The 24,430-nt window shown below is 32.9% G+C and overlaps 2 protein-coding genes across 2 annotated transcripts in view; both read right to left on the reverse strand.

Moving 5' to 3' along the window:
* The window catches only part of LOC145328811 (muscle LIM protein Mlp84B-like), a 31,015-nt gene extending 24,835 nt beyond the window's left edge, over positions 1 to 6,180 (reverse strand). Inside the window, exons 1-4 of the mRNA XM_080172686.1 lie at positions 6,070 to 6,180; positions 5,278 to 5,393; positions 4,920 to 5,014; positions 4,087 to 4,163 (exon numbers count right to left, since the gene is read on the reverse strand). Coding sequence (XP_080028812.1) covers positions 4,087 to 4,163; positions 4,920 to 5,014; positions 5,278 to 5,392 — 287 coding nt within the window. The 5' untranslated portion in view covers position 5,393; positions 6,070 to 6,180. The remainder of the gene's footprint in view (positions 1 to 4,086; positions 4,164 to 4,919; positions 5,015 to 5,277; positions 5,394 to 6,069) is intronic.
* Positions 6,181 to 19,716: 13,536 nt separating this feature from the next.
* On the reverse strand, positions 19,717 to 21,315 carry LOC145328813 (uncharacterized). The gene is made up of 2 exons (XM_080172689.1): positions 21,117 to 21,315; positions 19,717 to 20,501 (listed from the first exon to the last, which is right to left on the reverse strand). The coding sequence occupies exons 1-2, from the start codon at positions 21,135 to 21,137 to the stop codon at positions 19,887 to 19,889; spliced, it is 636 nt and encodes a 211-aa protein (XP_080028815.1). The 5' UTR covers positions 21,138 to 21,315; the 3' UTR covers positions 19,717 to 19,886.
* Between the last annotated feature and the right edge of the window lie 3,115 nt (positions 21,316 to 24,430).

Below are 24,430 nucleotides of genomic sequence, written 5' to 3' on the forward strand. Positions count from 1 at the left end.
CCAAAAGAAAACGCCCCTTTAAAAAACTACCCAACCCCCATTTTTTTTACTTTTTCTTTTAAAATCTAAAATAATAAATTCGGTTATCAAATTCGACTCTCCCCTCCTCAAGTGCCCCTAGAGGCCTCTAGGGGCGTAGCCGCTAGTTTAATATAAAGTAATATGTTTTTATTTTTACACAGCAAAAAAATCACGAAACCTTTCAATCATATGAGTCATTCTTTTTATTTAAAAGGCTTTATTTTGATTCTATGTTTATCTAAACGATTTTAAACTCTCACGTTGAAAATTAAATGAATTCAAACATTTTCAAAATATTTTTATTTCTTTAAAATCTTATGCTAATACAGAAAAATATAATTTATAGTTATAATGTCATTTTATCATTTAAAATAATAACCTTACTCGTCTTTTCATTTTTGTAAGTGGAATTTAAAGCTGATGTTTCAAAAACATAGATTTAGATTGTTAATTATAAACATAAATTAAATCATAAAAAAATTGCAATAGTTCAATTCAAACAGGTTAAAGATCTAAAAAATCGGGTATAGTACTTTTTGTGGCAACGCACTCTAATGGGCGATTCTTCATATTTTTCACAGTAGCTTTACAAAAAATTAAGTACCTAGTGAGTAACCCCTACTCCACCACTAATTTTGAATAATAGAAAGAAAAAAAATTGGGGGGAGATTTTTTCATTTTTAGGGGGGTTGGGGGTGTCCTACTCCCCAAGAAAATAGCTTAAAACCACCACAGGACCAAAGGGTATATACCCTAAAGTGTAGAATCCGGTCGGTTCAGTGGTTACCGAGATCTTAAGGGACAGACAGACGGACAAACAGACAGACAGACATACATCGTTCTACTTTGTATTATAGATGACTTAATCTAAAATTATGATATTATTATCTGTCAGTAAAAACTAGGGATCTGAAGGGATAAGACAATGGCCGATTAATTGACGTACATCCCCAATGATGATATACAATACTATCCCTTCCTAAGATTACAATTAGTGGTTGAAACATTTGAACACTCGTCTAAATGAACCAACCTAAATTAATAAAAGTCGCCAAAGTTGTTAAGCCAGCGAATAAGAAAACGTTACCATAAAACTGTGGAGACTAGTGTAATAAACAGCCCAATGTCCCCTCCCACCCTGGTAAAAACTGTACAAGTTTTATAAAAAAAATTTGCTTTAAGTGATGAATATTCTGTAACATTTCAGAAAATGTTTATCTCATATAAAGTTCACTAATGTTGAAAATTCATTTTTTTGTCCATAAAAATGTTTAACTTTGGTTAGAACGTTTTAGACTGCAACGATGATTGAAACAAGTTTTTAAAATTGTTGAATATATCTTAATCTAATTGTAAATTGTTTTGGAAAATGACCGAAGATAACTTTTTAACTTTTTAACAAAGATTATTATTGATTAAAGTCCCTCAACAGATTATGACGTCATATGATAAAATAACCAATGAGAGGACAGCATAAACTTTACCATTGGTCAATTACAGTTTATACTGGCCTCTCATTGGCTATTCTATCGTATGACGTCATAATCTGTTGAGGGACTTTAATCAATAATCATCTTCGTTAAAAAGTATGACATTTCTAGTTTGAACTAACCAATCAAACAAATGTAACCTTATAAGTCAGCTATTAGACACTTCATTTTTAAAGCTGTTTATCCCAGAATAATTTTCTCTCCAATGTGCTCTCCCTCCCTAAAGTACCCCTACTTAAAATTAATCCATGTTTTTATTTATTCAGTAACAAGTAGCTCAGTTAAAAAAGCCTTCATATCATATACATACGTATAAAAAAATCTATTTATAGAAAAACAATCTTTTTTTTACAACTGAATTAGATGATTTTTTCAAATAATTTAGAAGATTTTTAAAATAAATATTAAATTTATCATTGAAAAATATATATTAAGAGTGTTGTGTGATCATTTTTGAAGCTGCCCTCTCATACACATAATGACTTGATATTTTAAATCTTCTGAAACTATTTTGGAAATTTTTATGGGGTAACACACTGAAATTACTACTCTCTACCACAAAAAAATGAAATAGATTTACCTATTGTTATGTTTCTACATACAGTTTGCCTATCAAATAAATGGGTATATCTATATGATATTAATTATATTATTTTAGTAGAGTTACATCGACCTGACAGAAGTAGATTTAACTTAATCCAAGTTAGTTATCGCTAGACAGGCTAAGTAATTATGCAAAAATGTAACCAAAATAACTCGTTAATTTTCGGACCAAAATTTATAAAAATAAAGTCAGGTTATTTATTATTTTATTAAAAGGTTATTTGAAAGGGGGAGGGGGGGTGTTGTCAGCTCAATAGCTTGAAAGATTTTCTTTTAATTTATAAATCTCAACAAATTCACATTTTTTGTGCACATGAAATAAGTAAAGTGTGTATGTGACCATCACAAAAATTTCACCTGCCGAGTTTAGGTGTAAATATTTACACTAAGAATAACACTTCATTATCAAGGACTATGGGGATGCGTCTCCAGAAAATAAAATCTTTTTTTTTATGATTTTACTGGGAAAAGACTTTAATCATTATTGAGGAATTAGGAAGGTAAAAAATATCATTTATAAAACACTGCCGCTATATATCACCTCGCACTTTCTGCAAGTATTTGGTGCTTTACCTTAAGGATCCTGTCAAGCCATAAATTAAAAATATAGGAGAGTTGTTTTTTTCTCAATACCTAACCCCTTCGGGTAGCACTAACCCTGCAGGACTAACCAGTACCCGATATAACTTAACCTAACAAGAATAAAGTAATATTTCTCCCCAACCTCATTATTTCTGTTTCAAAATAGGGCTGGATTTCTGAGCTCAACAAGGCAATTGAAGGGAAAACTCCCATAATTTTTTATATTTTTATTTGTAAAATATTTTCTCGTATTCATTCGAATCCGGTGGATAGGAACCGGTTTTCATCCATACGAAAAAACTATGTCTAGCATCGTATAATATCCAGCTTTCTACGAATATAAAAATGTACCATCATATGATTAAAATTAGTCTTTTTAGCCCGTGCCTTCGGCACCTCGGGGCTAAAAAAACTGGTTTAATCTTATGATAGTACATTTTATATCCGCGGAAAGCTGTTTATAATACGATGCGAGAAATATCTATTAAGTCCCTGACTTTTAAAACTTACTCAAGGTTACAACAAGAAAAGCAAAAGTTTGGGGGAAAATAAATTAGAAGGGCATTCAAATGATTTTCAGATGAGCGGCCCAGCAGGGTTAGGTAAAGGGTTCCATGCAGGGATGATATTCAAAATATAAAAATATTTCTATATTTTTAAAAATAAGTTTAAATCAAAAGCACACTCCAAGCACCATTCAATCGTTGGTTAAAACTTTTGGTTGAAACGTTTGGACTCTCACCTTAATGAACCAACTAATCAATATTTGTACAAGAAATCGTGTTAAAACTTTGGGTACTACTCATAGACGTCCAAGCTTTTTATTATGGGGGGGGGGTAAAATGGCGCGCGAAGCGCGCCGCAAATTTTTTTTACCCCCCCCAAAATTTTTACCCCGGGGGTAAAATTTGCAATTACCCCCCCTGAAATCTGTTGGCAGGGGTAAATTTTGTTTACCCCCTCAGAAATTTACCCCCGAGGTAAAATTTTTTTGGGGGGTAATTTAAATTTTATTAAAAATTTAGTTTTAAAAATGCGCGCCAAGCGCGCAAAAATTTTTTTTGTTAGAGATTTTTTATTTTGGGGGGGTATTTACCCCCCTAAAATTGTTTGGGGGGGGGGGTAAATACCCCCTCCTAAATGTTTGCCCTAGGCACCCCCAAGGAAGGGGTAAATTTTAAATGGGGGGGGGGGGGGGGTAAAAAGAAAAAATATTTGGGGGTGCCTACGGCACCACTTAATTCGTTTGGGGGGGGGGGGAGTAATCACCCTATAACCCCCCCCCCCCCATTGGACGTCTATAGTACTACTGGTATTAACAGTCTAATGTTCCATTTTCTTCCTGAAGGTTGCAAAACGTAAAAGGGTACTTTTAAAATTTTTCACTTACGTTTGAAACTCTGTGTTTCCATATTGTTCTCCATTATCCATAGTCAATCCAGCCGCGCCGCCTCCAAAACCATAGCCCTATCAATTGAAATAAGTTTTAAAAAGAATTCGGAAAACAGAAGGAAAACGAAGCGGGTTATGCAGGTTAAGATAACTTAAATTTTAATGATTGCGTTGCAGGGTTAGGGAATTGGCGCGCAGAATTAGAGACCCCCGAAAGGGGCTAAAAATAGGAGAAAAGCTACTGTGAAAATACGACGAAACCGAGTACTTTGTTTTCTTTCCATGATCCAAAACTTAAAATAGATAAAAATTACTGGTGGAACAGTTTAGACACTGCTAGTTTGAACAAACCAATCATAATTAATTTAATTTATGACAAGCCAACAAACAAACATGGGAGTAGATTCCAATAAAATTTTTACAAATACAAATAATACAATACAAATAACCAATGAGAGGCCAATACACAGACTAAATTACTAATGGCAGGCTAGTATACATTTTAATTGACCAATCTTAAGCCACTATGACGTCATATTTTATATTAATTTCACCGACGTTTCTAAAGACACTACTAACAAGAATCTAGATGGGTAAGACAATGGCCGATAAATTGATGTAAATTCCCAATGTTAATACACTAATTACCCCTTCTGTAAAATAAACAATAAGTGGTTGAAACGCTTGGACAGTTAACTTACTTATCCAACCAATCAAAATTTATTAAAAGTCCCCAAAGTTTTTTGGACAAAACGCTATTTTAGAACTTTGGGGAATAGTGAAATAAACAGCCCATTTTCCTATCTCTTTCGGTTATAAAAATCTTCATACCTTAGGCCCAAACTTTCTTCCATGGCAAGTCTTGCAGTAGAGTTTACTCTCATGTTCAGCACAGCTGGTGCTGTCCAGCAGCTTGTTACACATAGCTATATAAAGTTTCAAATTCATTGTTCAATTCTTTTATGTATAATACATAGCGTCATTACAAATAGTTTCTGGAAATTTACATAGTCTATGAAAGCATTGATGATAAAGTTCATAGTGAATAATATAGTTCATCACCCCCCCCCCCCAAAAAAAAAAAAACCACCATAGACAATCCATGGCAATTTTAATTTCAGAGATGAGAAAAATTGAGCCAAAAAGTAGCCTCCTATTTTGAAGAATCTTCGTCGCAAAAGATACTTACAGCATTTAAAGCAGCCCTTATGCCACCGGTGGCCGCCGGCGATTTTCTCCTCTGCGGCGTAAACCGCCTTGTCACACTTCGGACACTTTGACACTTCTCCGGCTTTAAATGGCATTCTGAAAAAAGTGTTTAAAAACTAATAATAAAAAACCTTGTTACTTGTTAGGTTCAATATTATACCCTCCTACCTTATTACTTATTCTTTTAATATAGAGGTTTTCCTTTATCGACTAGATGACAACATCCATTAGTAGCGATGCAAATATAGTCATGGAAGGACAAACGGACAGAGTAAAATATATGCTTAGTCGTGTGTAGCATGACTGATAGACCGACGGACCCTGTATTCTGCATGTTCTATAGAAAGATTATCGGAGGGCTCTAACCCTGCGGGGCCAATTGCCTAACCCTACGACGAATCGCCCCTTAAGGGGCGTTGCTACTAAAGGGACCATTCCCAGATTATCTGTTAAAAAATCAGCAGTCTATATTAAATATCAGCCAAGAAAATCACATTTCCTCATTGTTTTTCGGGCTGACAGACAGACAAAGTGGATTACAGGGTAGCTTTTCTACTAAGCTTCATATTTATTCAACACTAATGGGAGAAATATCCACCAAATGCTAAATATAAAAAAATACAAAAAGGACTTAATTTACAAAAACGAATGATCTCTATAAAATGTTTGTTTTTTAAAATTATATTGCCATAATTAAGAAAAAAAGGACATTTGATTTAAAGAATTCCTTGAAAATAACTTTCTCTTAAAACATAAAATAAACATAGTTTACCTTGTATTAAAAAGCTCCTTATTGTCTGCAAAAAAGAAAGGCTATTGGACTGCTAGACTGTATGCTCCCTACAGGCTTCTAGACACTAGACTGACCAGCCTAGGGCCTTAGTTTACACTTTTATGCCCTTTATTTTTCTCAGAGAAACATAGAGTAATTTTCAGGGATCTAAAGGGATAAGAAAATGGCCAATATTTTGGTGTACATCCACCAATAGTGTTATACAAAATTACAATTTCTGTAGATTACAATTAGTTGTTGAAACGTTTGGACACTCAACTTAATGAACAAACCAATAAAAATTCAATAAGAGTCCCCAAGGTTGTTAAGCCAACGAATAAGAAAACGTTATTATTTAAGAATTTTGGGACTAGTGTACTAAAGAGCCCAATGTCCCCTCCCTCCCTAGTAAGTGCACGTTAGATGTGTTTTTCAAGTCAGCTTTACAAATATCTTGGGTTGGTTTTAAGCTGTTTTACTTACCTCCATCACCCTTCATTTGAGGCAAGGGGCAAATCAACTAATCTATAATACAAAGTAGAATGATGTCTGTCCGTCTGAAGCTTAAGATCTCGGTAACCGCTGAACTGAATGGGCTCTACTCTTCAGGGAATATACCTACTGGTCCTGTGGTGGTTTTAAGATATTTTCTTGGGGGGGGGGGAGGACACCCCCCAAAAAATTCCCCCCCATTTTTTTTATTGCAGAAGATTTCCTTGGTCCTTTTTTTGAAGGAGATTTCCTTGGTCCTTTTACGACTTTCACCTTAATTTTTTTTGATCACCTCTTGGGGCAAAGCCCCTAGAGGCTAGGGGCGAAACCGCTAGTACTTTAAATAGTAGTAGTGTTATATGATTAAAATCTAAATATAATTGACTTTTAAGTTTTCATAATTATACCAAAACGAAAATCAATCATTGGATATACAATACGTGTATATGTTGACTGTGGATAACTTGTCGTCAATTTAGGTTGCTAATATAGACCTCATTTATTGTTCAGTTTGTTCATCCAGTAGGAGGAAAAGGAATGGATTTTAGCCAGTTTCAAGTAATGCTTTATTAGAGTACATAACTTCTAAATGATTATAATATATCGATCGATTGTAATATCGCAAAGCTGCTGCCACAAGTCGCCAGCAAGAGGGTGAATTAAGTAAGATAAACAAAATTATTTTTTGCACTCTAACAAAAAAATTATTCTAGTAAAAGCTCTTTCTTCAATTAATCTTTGACGTACTCTGAGATAGACGGATAGATTGCCTCATAATCATTACCACATTCAAAACTTAATAATTTATACAGCATCTTTAAATTGAATATATCCTTATTAAAAAGTAACAGGATGTTTATCTGTGTGTATCTGTTGCGAAGGATCTCGCTAACCGATGAACATACATAGTTATCCTTTACAATCAAGCTGCCTATATGCACCATATCGGTCCAGTGGTAATCAAAATCTTAGGCTTCATGCAGACACACACAGAGAGACATCCTGTTAATTTAATATAAGGGGAGTATTATATTCGACTACTCTTTAAACATAATGCTCTAAAGATTTACTCTTATATTCTTAATTAATAACGAGAAACAATTCTTAGAAGGATTATTTAACTTCTTATTAACTACGATTAACCATTAATATAAACATTCCCACATTTTTTTAATAGTTTCACTTTAGCTTTTTATCTTTAATCAAATTTTTCTTAAAATGCTTTTTCAAAAAGTTGCAACTTATAAATTATTTTTGAGTTCTAACCAGATATATTTGGGGTATCTCTCATTCATTGTTTTGCTCTTTTTTTTTAAATAAATCCTCTATTTTATTTTATTTTATTTTTCTTTTGTTGGTGTTAATATCGAGCTAACCTTTTTTTCTTTCGTTTTCACACTCTCAGTAGAATAAATTTTTATGTAATTTTATAACTGCTTTCCTATTTCAGTTGCTAGTCTGCGTCACCCAGCATCCATGTCCAATGTCACTGTGCCCTCCTGCTATGTCAAATGATCCATGTAGTTAGCCATGGCTACATGAGTGGGCGAGATCAAGGAACACACAGATACTGCTACTAAGCACCTGGCTCTTGTACGTGGGGCCGCCACATTTTTAAGTTGGTATCCCCAACATCTTAAATAAGTACACCGTGGTCAGCTAAGTGTGAACCCGCACAAAATTAATATCAAATTCAATAAGTTTTGAATCCTTCACTAGGTAGCTAATCATTTTTATTATTAAACCAATTGTAAAGTGCAGCAGGTACTTAGCAGTAGCCTGCTGTTCTATTGTATGTACTGCTACGTTTGTGCGGGGCGTAATTCGCACATTAATAAATCTAATCTAATCTAATCTAATCTTTAGACCCAGGAATAAGGTATAACCAATAAGCGAAATAAATCCAAAATAATATTAGGGGGGCAAATGGAGAGGTCGTCAATTCTACGATGTGTTGCCCCCCAACGACAGCTGAAAAACACGTATAGGTTTTGTGAATTTTTTCTGAATTAATTTCGTTATTGGTATAAGCTGTTTAGACCTATTACTCAGAAAATATGAAAATCCTGAGTAAATAATTAACTGATATTAAATTAAACGGAAAAATACATATTAGTAAAATATGAGAGAAAATCCCACAAGAACACTCAACGTAATAGTACAAAGTAGTAAAATATAAATGTATCCTTCCTAAAAAAAATCCTACTAGCAACGTAAGAGAATGATATACGGAGAGATATTATTCTAGAAGGCCTTTATAATAGATGTAGTATATAAAAAAGATTAAAAATAGTTTTCTCGTATTCATTCGAATCCGGTGGACAGGAACCGGTTCTCATCAATACGAAAAAACTATGTCTAGCATCGTATTATAAACCGCTTTCTACGAATATAGAAATGTACAATCATAAGATTAAAACCATTTTTTTAAAACTAGTTTTAATCTAATAATTGTACATTCTATATCCGCGGAAAGCGGTTTATAATACGATAAAAGAAATAACTATTATAAGATTGAAATCTCAACTATAACATTTAATTTCTGAAACACAAGTTTGACAACATCCATAAAAGCGAAGCTCCGAAACGGAAAAACAAACGAACATGAACTCTTGTAGAGTTTCAAAACTGTTTAATCAGAATATAAATGTATAAAAGTTGAAACAAAATTGTAAGTAAATTTGTTGAAAAACTGCTTAAATACATGGTAATGTTTAAAGACATACTTAAATTTGTACTTTATTTTCTTAGAAATCAGTATCCCAAAAATCAGACCAATCGGATCATTATGTCACATATAAATTTGTTGTTAGAAAAGTTAAAAATGTTTAAATGGACGTACGGACATTTGTAACGATTATAGAGTTGCTACGCTTTCTAAATCGTACCTAACTACTAAAGAAATCACCATGCGAAGTTCAATATCAATAGGAAAATTATATTTTATGCCTAAATTAACGAAAAAAGCTATCCGTTCCGGACGGACGCATGGACAGTCAGACTAACCAACCATAATTATAGAAAAGCTTCGCTTTTAAAAACAGGGTGAGAGGATAGTTTCACTACTGAAGTGATAAAATTTATGGGTGTTGTATGAATTTCAACTTTTGCTTAAAATGTTTAAATTAAAAATATTTCTTAATCTTATTTCTCTATAAGTATTTACTATTTCTATTGTTACTATTCCCATTTACTCCTAAAGGATCACGTCATAGGGTAGGGGGGGATTCAAAATTTTTCTTCAATAAAAAAAATATCACAAAAATTGTTAGAACCTTAATAATAACCCATAAAAAGGAGTCTGTGCGAAATCGTTGTAAATACCTAGCTTTTTAGCTAAATTTATTTTAGGCTAAAAAGGAAAAGGGACATTTTACTTATGTAAATATTTACTTGTATTTAGAAAATGTTTTACTTTTTTTGTTAATTTGAATCACCTCATTGAATCATAAACATCAACATTACTGCTATGTTTGTAGCCTTTCATAGAAGGGAGAGATATTTCTAGAAAATAAATATGCAAAATAGATATATACACAATTAGAGTACTTATGGCTTAGATGAGTTTTATTGTCCCTATGATTATTTAATTACTTTGACTATATGCAAAAGATATTTGTAGGTAAAAATACGTTAAAATATAGCCTAAACAAGGATGGCAGCATCCATAAAACCGAAGCTCTGAAACGGTATGATAGACGAACATTAACTCTTTAACTCTTTAATATTGTACCTAATTGTAATAGGAATCAGTTATCCAAAATCAAATCAAATCAATCGGATGATTATATGTGATAAAAAATGTTGTTAATAAAGTTAAAAAACTAACATGTTTAAAATGGTCATACGGACATTATGGTAACGATTACAGAGTTGCTACGCTTTCTGAATCGTATCTAACTACTACAGGAATCATCATGCAAAGTTTGAAGTCGATAGGACAATTCTAACATGCCTAAATTAGCGAAAAAAGCTATCCGTTACGGACGGACGGACCGACCCTAATTATAGAAAAGCTTCGCTTTTAACAAGAATGACAAAATTCAAAACTAGCAAAACAAACAAAAAAATTAAACAGTCCATCTTAAGTAACATTTTCCTAAAGCTGTACGGACAAAGGTACAGACAAGTGAATTATTGAGTAGTTTCGCTACTTAAAAGAATTAGGTATTCCTTCAATGAATATTTTGTAACGGGGATCTTAGGGGGGTACATTGATGTATATTCTAAATGATGATAAACAAAATTAACCTTTCTGCAGTTAAAACTATTGGTTGAAAAGTTGGGACACCACTAATTTGGAACTAAACCTAAATTCAATAAAAGTACCCAAAGTTTTTTGGGCCTCTGCATAAGATTATAAAACAAATTTACAGTCCAATGTCCGCTCCCCTCCTTGCATATTTCAGTCAAGTAACCATCATAATTATAATAAACTACATAAGGGGTTTAATATGGGTCATTAATCAAGCATATTTTAGTAGCAAAGCTACTCTATAATTCACTTTGTATGTCCGTAAGCCCGTCCGTAACGCTATGGGAGAAACGTAATTTTTTGGCTCATTAAGTTTCATTAAGATTTGTCTATTAATTGCGGTGCTAGATCGATTATTAGATTTTTAAGTTTTCATGATTTTCTCTCATGATTTTAAAGGTTGTGTGATTTTAAAGGTTTCGTGATTTCCTTATTTTATCAAGTATAATGTTTATTGTTTTTCCTGATTTTTTTCCCGATATCCCTTATCAGTTTTTAGCTTCGCTACTTATGGATGTTGTCATCCTTGTTATAAATCTATTTTATTAGTCTATAACATGTAGCAATAACACATAACTTTGATAAAGGTTACACCAGTCAAATAACTACTATATTAGTATTTTCATTATAACTAGATATTTTCTCGTATTCATTCGAATCTGGTGGATAGGAACCGGTTCTCATCCATACGAAAAAACTATGTCTAGCATCGTATTATATCCAGCTTTCTACGAATATAAAAATGTACAATTATACATAAGATTAAAACCAGTTTTTTTAGCCAGTGCTTTCGGCACCTCGGGGCTAAAAAAACTAGTTTTAATCTTATAATTGTACATTCTATATCCGCGGAAAGCCGTTTATGATACGATGCGAGAAATAACTATTCTTGTTTATTTTTATTTCATGCATGAATACACTTTTTATGCATTACTTGTGTAGTTTATTTTTAAGTTATTTTAAGTCATAACAAGGATGACAACATCCATAAAAGCGAAGCACTGAAACGGTAGGACAAACGGACATTAACACTTGTATAGTGTTAGAACTTAATTATCATAATATAAATTTATAAGAGTCAAAGCAAAATTGTAAGTTAATTTGTTGTAAAACTGCTTGATACAGGATAATTTTTATGGACATACTTACATTTTTAGGGCTTGATTATAGAGTTGCTTCGCTTATTACATTATACTTTGTTGTCCCAGGAATCAATATACCAAAAATCAGAACAATCCGATGATTTGATCACATAAAAATTTGTTGTTAAAAAAGTAAAAAAATCAACATGTTTAAAATGGACGTACGGACATTTTGGTAATGATTATAGAGTTGCTACGCTTTCTAAATCGTACCTAACTACTAAAGGAATCACCATGCAAAATTTGAAATCGATAGGACAATTCTAACATGCCTAAATTAACGGAAAAAGCTATCCGTTACGGACGTACGGACGGACGGACGGACGGACGTACGGACGTACGGACGGACAGACGGACCGACCCTAATTATAGAAAAGCTTCGCTTTTAATAAAAAATCATTTGTTCATATATTATTATAGACGATTTTCCAGGAATAATAAAATAAAAATAATAAATAATTACCAGTTTTGTTTATTTTACTATCCGCGGAAACATGTTGATAATACAATGTGATAATTGACTATTAATGAAACAAGGATGACAACATCCATAAAAGCGAAGCGCTGAAACGGTAGGACAAACGGACATTAACACTTGTATAATGTTAGAACTTAATTATCATAATATAAATTTATAAAAGTCAAAGCAAAATTGTAAGTAAATTTGTTAAAAAAAACTGCTTGATACAGGATAATTTTTATGGACATACTTACAATTTTAGGACTTGATTATAGACTTACTTCACTTATTACATTATAATTTGTTGTCCCAGGAATCAATATACCAAAAATCAGATCAATCCGATGCTTAAATCACAAAAAAATTTGTTGTTAAAAAATTTAAAAAATTAACATGTTTAAAATGGACGTACGAACATTTTGGTAATGATTATAGAGTTGCTACGCTTTCTAAATTGTACCTAACCACTAAAGGAATCACCATGCAAAATTTGAAATCGATAGGACAATTCTAACATGCCTAAATTAACGGAAAAAGCTATCCGTTACGGACGTACGGACGGACGGACCCTAATTATAGAAAAGCTTCGCTTTTAATAATTATAGAAGAGTTTTGCTTTTAAAAGCTACTTGTCCGACTCCTTACATCATTTTATTAAAGTGTTCTACAACTACTTTAAGTAGAGGATTTAAATTTATACAAAATTTTTTAGAAAATTAGATTGCTGAAATTAAAGTTGAAAAGTGTTTCTCGATCAATCTAATCAAAACACAAATAGTCAAAAAGCCTTTGAATCTTTGCTTAAATAGTAAAATGAAATGATATGCTTATAGATCAAATTGTTAAAAATTAAATATCAGTTTGAGCATTTGTTGGAATTTATATTTTTTGTAAAGCCATCCTTTTTGAAACACTCTAATGTATATGATGGATAAATAAATAAACTGTAACTCTGAAAATAGACGGTGATGAAACTTATTCAAATGTTACTCATATGAACTGATTTTACTTTATTGAACACAGACAAACATTTGTAATAACAAGGATGACAACATCCATAAGTAGCGAAGCAAAAAAAATATTTATGGATATTCGGAAAAAATGAACTATAGACGGACAGACGGACGGACGGACATTTCGAATTATTGAGTAGCTTTGCTACTAACAAGGATGATAGCTTCAGTAAAAAGAATACTCCCCTCCTTAGATTAAAGGGAGGTATAAAAAATATGCGCGCTTCGCTCGTCAGTTTATTATTGTCTGTAATACACCCACATAAACTTCACACCCCCTCGATTTGGGTCAAAGGGGTTGTACATTTTTTTGGTGCGCGCTTGTGGAATCCATTTCTTTTTAAAATTTTTTGCGCATTTTAATAAAGAAGTACTTGTATGTATGAGAAATTTTGTTGAAAAAGTTTGAAAAAGGCAAAAAAGAGCATGTGTAAATGGATATACAGACTTTATGTTATGGACATACTGATATTGATTATAGGATGGCTACGCTTTCTAAATTGTACCTAACTCTTACAGGAATTAGCATACAATGTATACAAACGATAGTAAATTCTATCGTCTTAAATAAATAGTAAGCGCTATTCATTGCGGAATGGCGTAGGGATGGACGGACCTACCCTGATCAACAGGAAGGATTCGCTTTAATAAAGGGGGAGGTAGGTTGTGCTAAAATTCCGTAAAGGTGTGAGTTTTTAAGCCTAGGCTTAAAACAGTAGTAGAACGAAAAAATTTATGTTAACGTTAAGACAAAATTTTTTTCTCTATATTTCTTTTCAATAAGGAATACACATATTTAGTGAATATTATCGTTCTATTACTGTTTTCAAGCCTTAAATCTCACACCTTTACGGAATTTGAGCACAACCTACCTCCCCCCTTTGTAAATTTGAGATTAAACGGACCATAAAACAAGAATTTGAACAAAGCATATAAATAAAGAAGTTATAAAGATTAGATTGACATAATCTTATCTTTTCATCTACAGATACACAGGGATCTTAAGGGATAAGACAATGGCCGATAAATTTATACACGTATATCCCAATTGATGATAAACTTAATCTACTCATTCTATATATCGAAATTATTGGATAAAAAGTTTGGACATTATTATATTGGAACCAACCATTCGAATTTGAAGAAAAGTACCCAATTTATTTGAGCCAAAAAATAAGATAACATTGTTATAAAACTTTGGGTACCAGTGTAATTTACAGTCCAATGTTGTCCCCTTCCTCTCTAAAAGCTAAAACTTATAAATTTTTAAAAGTAATCTTCAGATATTATTGTCATTGAAGAGATGCTTTTATAAATAAAATCTGTAAATATTTATAACGGATAATTTTAGGCGTGTTAGAATAGTACTATAGATTTAAAACCTTGCATGAGACTTCTCACAACAATAAGGAATATTCTTATTTTTTTATCTACTGACATTGATTCTTTAAATGATAGAACTGTCCTAATGATTTTAAGTTAAGTTTTTTGAATGGTTGCTCCTAAAAACCATAACTTACATAATAACAAAGCCAAAATTTTTAGCAAAGTAAAATTTGTAACTAACAAAACTCTCTTTTGTGTGACTATTAATATAAAAAATGCCTTAATAATAGAGAAACCGTTTTTCCAAGATGACAAGGATGTTGACCACAATGGTGTTGTATATCCTGCTTTCTCTAAGATGATAAGATTTTTAATTGACTATTCTGGTGCTGCTATGACATCCTGACAATTAATATCTTTCTGGTAAATAAATACATGTAGAATCTCAAGTTGAACAATGTTATCAGAGCTGGATCTTTAAATCATTTTAGTGGTGAGCCAGATCGGGGAGAGCAAACTTTCCACCAATGTGAGCACAGCATTTTGTGAAATGCCGCGCTGTGATTGGCTAAAATTTGGCTCACCCCGATCTGGCTCACCACTAAATGATTTAAAGATCCAGCTCAGTAAATATATACAAGTTTTACATTTATCCTTTTATAAAAGTAACGGGATATGTGTGTGTCTGAAGCTTAAAATCTCCCTGGCCGCTGATATGGTTTTCCTTTGCAGTAAAGCTTTCATAAATCCAGGTACATAACTCCATACTTATAACTCATGAAAGAAATAGCTCTGGAAAAAAATCATTCCCCCCCCCCCCCCATTTACTTTGAAAATTCTTATTTTTTGTCCGTACGTCCGTCCGAGATAGATAGCTTTTATTCGTTAATTTAGGCATGTTAGAATTGTCCTATCGATTTCAAACTTTGCATGATGATTTCTGTAGTAGTTAGTACGATTTAGAAACCGTTGCATAATCATTACCAGAATGTCCGTACGTCCATTTTAAACATGTTGATTTTTCTACTTTTTCAACAACAAATTTTTCTGTGATCTAATTATCCGTTTGATCTGATTTTTGGTTTATTGATTCCTGGGACAACAAAGAACAATATTATAAGCAAAGCAACAATGTAATCAAGTCCTAAGAATGTAAGTATGTCCATAAACATTGTCCTGTATCAAGCAGTTTTTCAACAAATTTACTTACAATTTTGCTTTGACTCTTATACTTTTATATTCTGATTATTCAGTTCAGACACTATACAAGTATTAATGTTCGTTTGTCCTACCGTTTCAGTGCTTCGCTTTTATGGATGTTGTCATACTTGTTTTTGTAAAGATAAAGGGATAGATGCATGAAGTACATTTCAGAAAAATGATTTCAATCATAAGTTTCAAATATATAATTTTGTATTACAATAGAAAACAAACAATTAAACATCACGAAATTAGTTGTCATGCTGTTTTTGTGAAAATAAAACCAGCTATATAAATTGCATATGTCACAACAATAAGAATTTCAAGACTTGATATTTTTAAAACTACATGGTAGAAATTGAAATTCTTTCAAATATATGCCCTATAAATGTAGTTTAAACCATTGAACAGGAAAAAATATGCAGTTCACTAAATTCAAGTTTAAATGCATTTCGTGCAACTACCCCTTTCAAAATCAATTTATTTGTCTATGTATTTTTACTTTTGTTTATTCTACTTTTTCGTAGCAACTACTATAGACTATAAATCATTAATTTAAATGGACAAGTTTTTTTTGCGCCCAAAATGCATTAGTGTATACCCTGCTTAACTATAATGTTGTTAATATATCAACATAAAAAAATAAAGTCATTATTATACCATCAATGTCAGTTATGAACTAAATGTCATATTTTTTATATTACTCGATACGACATAAAGCAAGGGACGTGTTAAGAAATTTAGGGAGTGGAAGACACGTCATTGTCCCCCTACACCCCACTTGATAAGGGTCTATACCACCCCCATAAAAGAGCCAAGATGGGATTAAATTTTTTTAAAAAATCATATCCCCCTAAAGTGTAAAGAAAGTTTTTTTAAGAATACCATTCAAAGCACGATTGATTGAGTCTTGAGTATGTTGATTAAGTTGGGAGGGGGGTATATCATCCCCCCTCCCAAACACTGTGCTGTGCACGCCACTGTAATAATCAACACTACTATAAGCATATATTAACTATAACAATATTTTTATCATAGTTTTAAGAGACTTTTGTTGATAATAATAACAATTCTAAAGTTCAACAGGGTAGTAGCAATTAAAGTGGACAAAGATGGTTGCGTCCGGGTCATTAATCTACATATCATGCTTTATATACTCGTGGCAGAGCCACTGAAGGCCTTTTGGGAAAATTGAGGGGGTGGGGGTCGATTTAGTTTTTAAACAGATCGGGAATTGTCGTATTTTTAAAATGGCTTTTTATAGGTTATTTTAGGTTAGGTTAGATTATATTGGGATAGGTGATTGCCTTACCGGGTTAGGTATTTCGCCCTGCAGGGTTAGAGCCCCCCACAGTGGCTAGAAATAGGAGAAAAGCTACTGTAAAAAGTACGAAGAATCGCCCCTTAAGGTGCGTTGCCACGAAAGGGACTACACCCAAAAGAACAAGTATAAATAAGTTTTGTAGAGGTTTTTTAAGGGGTTCAGCGAAGATCAAGATCATTAGAAAAGAATATATGAAGAATGAAGAAAATCACGAAACCTCTTTTTTTGCATGACCCATGCACTGGCAGAAAAAGTAAGTTGTATACTGGATGCTCTTTGAAAAATGGCGCAATGTCTGTAAAAAGCATAGGTCTAGCATTAATAGCAGTTCAGTAAATTATATTTTCCTCATAGCTTTGCGGGCTGACGGACGGACAGACAAACTAAATTATATTATAGCTTCGCCATTAAAAAAAACAATTGTATACTTCTTTCTTGCTTTGTCATTATTTTCCCAGATATTTAGCATTTTTTTCAACAAATTTGCAAACAAAAAATCCTCCAAAACTAGAATAGCTATATCCAAATGTAGTGCGTTATGAGTTGTTATAAAGAACCAATATTATTTTTCATGAAATAGAATAAACTTCGGACAATGGAAAAAAAAACTAAATAACGGATTTGGTCGTTTTTTCACAGTAGCTTTCGTTATTTTAGGTTAGGTAAATTTTAATGATTGATCGCAGGATTAAGAGCATGGGCTTAAAATAGAATAGAAGCTATTGTGAAAATACGACAAAGCCTGTGACAAATTTTCTTCTATTTCATGACGATGACATCCCTAAATAGAGAGGCTGTTTAAAATTACACAAAATATACGTTCAAACATCAAGAGTTATAAAAAAAATGGAAAATAGAAGAAAATATGAATACTAGCTTATATTAATATAAAAAAAATATGATGAAATTTTACAAAGTCAGTGCGAACCTTCGAAGCTTTTCTATAAGTAGGGTCGGTCCGTCCGTACGTCTGTCCGGAAGGGATAGCTTATTTCATTAATTTAGGCAGGTTAGAATTGTATTATCGATTTCAAACTTTGCATGGTGATACCTCTAGTAGTCAGGTACGATTTAGAAAGCGTAGCAACTCTATAATTATTACCAGAATGTCCGTACGTCCATTTTAAACATGTTGATTTTCAACTTTTCTAAACTTTTATGTGTTATCATTATTCGATTGATCTGATTTTTGGAATACTGATTCCTAGGACAACAAAGTACAATGTTTTAAGAGAAGCATCTCTATAATCCAGTCCTGAAAATGTAAGTATTGCCTTAAACATTATCCTGTACTTAAGAAGCTTTTCAACAATTTTACATAAACTTTTGTTTTGATTTTTCTATATTCATATTCTGATTTTTTAGTTCTGACAATCAAAAAAGTGTTAATGTTCGTTTGTCCTACCGTTTAAGAGCTTTTCTTTTATGGATGTTGTCATACTTTTTCACCGGTCAACTATATCAGTTTTTATAAGCTCTTCTTCAACTTCAAGACATCATGAACTACTTCTAATGGGATGCGATATTCTAACATTCAGCAGACAACCAATCCTTTATTTCTCCTAGTGTACATGGTAAAGAGTTACGTCTATTTAGGTTTATAAATTTTTTAATTAGTATAATTCTAGTAAAATTATACAGGAAGACAAGGAACTGTAAAAATATATATATAATATACGCTAATAAATTGACAGGAGAAAATTTGTCTTCAATATAGATTGATAACATGGACCTTATTCATTGGTCAGCTTAGATTATCACTTAATTAGAGTACATGAAAAAATTGGCGCTGCATCAAAATAAAATATCGATTACAGTAAACTACTAGTGTCCAAACTTTTCAACCTTTCGTTTTTATATACTAAAGGTGTTATTAATTTATTATTATTGGGGCTACATATATATTTAGAGTACCTTGTCTTATCCCTTAAGATACTCGATTATTATTGGAAGAAAACATTGGGCTGTTTAATGCATTAGTCCCCAAAGCTAATTAATACCATTTTCATTTTCGTTGACTTAACAATTAAGAATTTGGGGACTCTTATTGAATTTGATTGGTTGATTCATTAAGCCGAGTGGCCAATCGTTTGAAGCACACATATTAATTTACAGAAGGGATGATTATTTGTATCAACATTGGGGATGTACATTAATTTATCGGCCATTGTCATATCTCATGAGATCTCTGACATAAGAATATTGCTGAGAATTTTGTTTCAAAACATGTAAATATTTCAAATATTTTGCTAATTTTCGAATAAAAATGCAAAAAAAAAGTATCAAATTCAACAATAAATAAGAAAGTCGTTGTCAATTTCTTAGCTAAGATGAACGTACAGACCTTAGTTAAAGTAGCTATTATAAAAATATTTATGCGGCGCTGCTTAAAAACCCTAAAAATGTAAACAGCAAGTAATAAACAGCTTTGCTAGTTATATATTAATAATATTTATTCTCTTTTAAAATTCCTACACAATACAATGTCATATAAACAAGGAAGATCGCATTACATAACATCGCAGGGCACTGAATTATCTGTCAAGCCAGACACAGCACAGAAACAATTATATAATAAGGTACAACAAGTATCACATTGACTTACTTAGTAGACAAGACCCTGGGTGACGGGATCGAGACCCTGAGTGATGGGGTCCAGACCGGTGCTGGAGCCGAAGGGAACATGGGCGGCGTAAGCGACATGAGCAGCGGCATAGGGATAGGCGGCGTAGGGGTAGCCGGCATAACCGTAGTGACCCAGACCAGCATAGGCGTAGGGGTAGCCGTAGTAGGCATCGGCATCAGCATCAGCAGATCTCTTGCCAATGTAGTGGCCGTAGTAGCCGAGGTGTCCAGCATAGCCGAGGTGACCGGCATAGTAGGGGAGGGCAACTCCCTGGGTCACGGGGTCAAGTCCCTGAGTGATGGGGTCAAGACCGGTGCTGGAGCCGAAAGGAACACCAGCATAAGCATAGGGGTAGCCGTAGTAAGCATCAGCATCGGCATCGGCGTCAGCAGATCTCTTGCCGAGGTAGTGACCATAGTAGCCAAGGTGACCGGCATAGTAGGGGAGGGCAACTCCCTGGGTCACGGGGTCAAGTCCCTGGGTGATGGGGTCCAAGCCAGTGCTGGATCCGAAAGGAACACCAGCGTAGGCATAAGGGTAGCCATAGTAGGCGTCGGCATCAGCGCTAGCCTTGACGGCAGCAACCAGGCAAGTCTGAAAATAAAAATCAAATAATAAATCGTGAGATAGAGATAGAATAAAAAGAGAGTAAGAGAGAGAGAAAAAGTAGGTGGGGGAGGGGGGTAAAGTAAGAGCAAGCATATTACAATAATTTTTTGCATTGACATCACAAACGTTGCCATCGTCTCTGTGTTTTGTCAATAGAGAGAGATACAGCATTACAGACAGACATATATCATAGAGTAGCTTTGATAAAAAAAAATGTAACCAAATAGGTGTCACTGTTTTGACAATATTAAAACACAACAAAAATATTTATTTTGAATTTAATATACTAATTACGATTTTTTCTCTTTGTTTAAAATCAATGAATGAGGAGAAAATTTGGAAATTAATACAAAGCATACTCATGCAAATTTTAAAAAATTAAAATAGTTAATACTAACATTACTTTGAAAAAGCAGGAAAGATAAAGATTCAAATGAAAGTAAGTAAATTCTACAAAAATATTTTTAAAATATAAAAAAATAATCATATTGGCTAGGTGTTTTATATTAAAGCATAATAGCAAATTAGGCTTGGCAAATTTATACCATATGAGTAATTTTTACAAATTGACATTTCTAATGAAAAAAAGGTTGAGCTTACCAATGCAATAGATTTAAACATTGTATTTTCTGTGCTAGCAAGCTGACAGAAGAGAATAACCAGAACCAGGCCCTGCAAAGTCTTTATATACTTCCCCCTTCCCTACCTTTTCTTTCCCTAATTTTCTCTCTCCCAATCATCCAGTAAACCATTTATATGTTGTTTTTCCTTCCCTTTTTATAACACTTTATAACTCCCCGCCCCCTTCCCCCTTATCCCGCTTTACAAAATGCGCATTCACATATACGCCTTTTATCGTATAATCAAAGCTTTTTAAAGCCAGGCCCATACCATTTTCTTCCACCTCCCCTTCCCCTTCCATTTACCGATGGTCAAATGAAGTATTGTTCATGTAAAGGGCGGGGCGAGGGGAAAGGGGCTCCGCCACGCCCTTTATTGAAATTTTTTCTTACTTTTTTTTCAAATGTAAATTAGAGAATAGAACAAATTAAGAATAATATAGACCAAATAATAAGTATCAAATGTCAAAACTATAAATTTAAAAATATAGATACATAATCCAAATAACTGCAAATTGCATTCTATTTTGTACTATTGTAGCGACTTGGCTGAGTTAATATTTTCAACGCTATTGGCTGATAAAGACCCAATAGAAAGTCGATACAGGTTCCACGGGGTTATATCGTTTCAATGACGTATTATGGACATAATTGTCCTTGTTTGAATAAAAAACTCTTGTCCAACTGAAAGCTAACTTGATAAATAAGAGACAAAAAATTCGTGTTGATTTTCTTCTTTTTTTCTCGGCGCTCTTTTCATTGAGAATCTTCATTTCATCTAAAAACGCACTGTCCAAGGTGTGGCTTTTAAAAAGCTTGAAAATAAAAGCCAAAGATTTAAAAATTCAAAAAATTAAGCTTGCTTTTCTTAATCGATCTAGAGCTATTAGTTTAGGGGAGCTCCATTTTCAAAAATCTATATATAGGTAGGGTAGATCTAACCTATCTCAAGAGAAATTGCCCCCCCCCCCTCCCCCCCCCCCTAACTTAATTTAGGAGAAGGGGGAACTTTTCACCTACTATATTAGAGGCTAGGAGGCTAGGTGATTAGTAATTGATTGATTAAGGGATTAAGCATAGGACAAAACTACCCTATTCTCCATTATTTTACATTTATATAATAAGGGTGTAGGCCCGTAGGGGATTTGACTTCTCTACAGGCAATTTAAAGGAAAGCACTATCTTTGCTAACAAGAGAAATTTCCTATACAAATATTTTTTATATTAAACTCAATAATATTAAATTATTTTTCCTAATTCTTGCCACTCTAATCTTATACCATTGATTTAATCATAAAAGACAAAGGAAGAAACTATTAGGAAAATCCGCATTTTAAATTTTCTGACCTGACAAGCCCAAAAAAAATATCTATAAACATGCGAAGCGAAGATTCATAAGTACACTCTACAGCTTGATTGTTTAGAAATAAATCTATTAAATAGCAAAAATTACAAATCAATTAAAGTCTTTAATACCAATAATCTTTAAAAAATGTTTTGCCATTTAAACAGACAAAAAAATATTATCTCCTTTTTTTGGAAAGCTTTTGAGTGGTTTTAGGCATTTTTTAAAACTAACAAATAATAAATATATCCTCCAAGGGTCTAGAGCTAGGGGCCCATCCACAAGTTTTATATATACACCTAAAATTAAAACTAGTTGGCACACTGCCTTTTTTTTTCTAAAAGGAAAATGTTTCATTCCCATTATACAATCAAAGCATGTATTTTTCTAAAAGAATCTTAATTAAACAAGTTTGCATTTAATTCATGTAACTGACAAGGATGAACATATTCTTTATAGCATAAACGATCATTAACACTTGTAGTAAAGTGTAAAAACTTAACAGCAGAATATAAATGTATAATTCTTAACAAAATTGCAAATAAATTTGTTGCAAATGCAGTATGCTGGTTAACGTCCACTGAGCCTTGATTATAGAGATGTTGTAATAGGAAACAATATCTAAACTCGGACGGACGTACGGACAGACCGACCCTAATTATAGAAAAGCTTTTTTAAAAATAAATGGACAGAAAAGAACCTGTTTACTTTTGTCAGGGGCTCTGAAGCTCTTAGTCTGTATAGTGCCTATTAAATGATGACGTCTTACAATACAAATGACCAATGATAGGCCATACCTGAGACTAAATTACCAATGGCAGGCAAGTATAAATTATAATTGACCAATCGTAGGCCAGTATGACGTCATTTTTTATAGGCACTATTAAAAAGCGTCAAAAGCTATGTTTGTAGAGAAGGCTTGTATTACATACACTCGTGAATAAACACACATAGTAACTAAATTAAAACTCTTACATACATTTAAACATGTATCTCATGAGATAATACAATGGACAATTAATTTGTGTGCACCTCCGATTATGATGAATAAAACTATTGGTAGAAAAGTTTAAACACAGCTAGTTTGTACCGACTCATCAAGCTTGGGGACCAGTAAAATTATCAGTGCAATGTCCCTATCCTCTCTGCAAATCTTGCATAAACGTGAATTATAATTAAAATCTGAATAGGAAAAGTTGTAGTCAAATAGAAGGATAAAAACTGTGCAAAATAAAGAGTAAATTATGTAGGTTAGGTTAAAGTCAAGTGCGTTCACAGGATTTTAACGCCCTTATGCCCGAACACAAAAAATAAGAGAGGTGAAATTAATTCTATTTAAGGGGAGACGGGAATTTCCAAGGAGGTTTATCAAATTGTCAACTTGTTCAATCCTATAAAAAGTTTCCTATACTTGGAGTTAGACGTAGGAAATCCTTACTCTTATGCTAGCCTAAGAAATTGTATATGATTTGACCCATTGTTTCTTGGACTAATAATGACTTTGATTTATTATCCAGTATGGATTCGAAACCGATAAATATCCGCTTGATTAGAACCAGTTCTTAGCCATACTAAAAAATCATGTATAGCATCGCATTAAAGGTTTTTTAATATCCGTTGTCTAAAATGCTATGATAACTCATCTATATCTTTATTCCAAACCTTGTTAACGTCACGTTTTTCAGATAAAATTTGGCATTTATTGTCCGAAGTATTTTTTCGATTGATGTTCAATAATGAGCAATTAAATTTTGTACACTTCCAATGAAAGGGACTTTGTAAGAAAGGGTGAAAAAGCGCTTAAACTTAAAACGGTATAATATTTTGTAAATAGAAAATTGGTTGTAAAAATCGATTTGATTCCAAATTTACTCTGAAAAAGCAATACTCGTAGCTGGCAAAATAACTATTCCCAGATCCACTCCATCCCCTCCCCTCCTACTAACGAA

This window comes from Acartia tonsa, chromosome 9 (genome assembly GCF_053477335.1).
Source record: "Acartia tonsa isolate MP-2025a chromosome 9, ASM5347733v1, whole genome shotgun sequence".
Taxonomy (NCBI): Eukaryota; Metazoa; Arthropoda; class Copepoda; order Calanoida; family Acartiidae; genus Acartia; species Acartia tonsa.

What these genes read in the sequence shown, in the direction of transcription:
- LOC145328813 (XM_080172689.1), bottom strand. Translation starts at nt 21,137, where the DNA reads ATGTTTAAATCTATTGCATTG. An exon ending in TGTTTAAATCTATTGCATTG is followed by an intron (nt 20,502 to 21,116) that starts GTAAGCTCAACC and finishes TTTTATTTTCAG; the next exon opens with ACTTGCCTGGTTGCTGCCGT.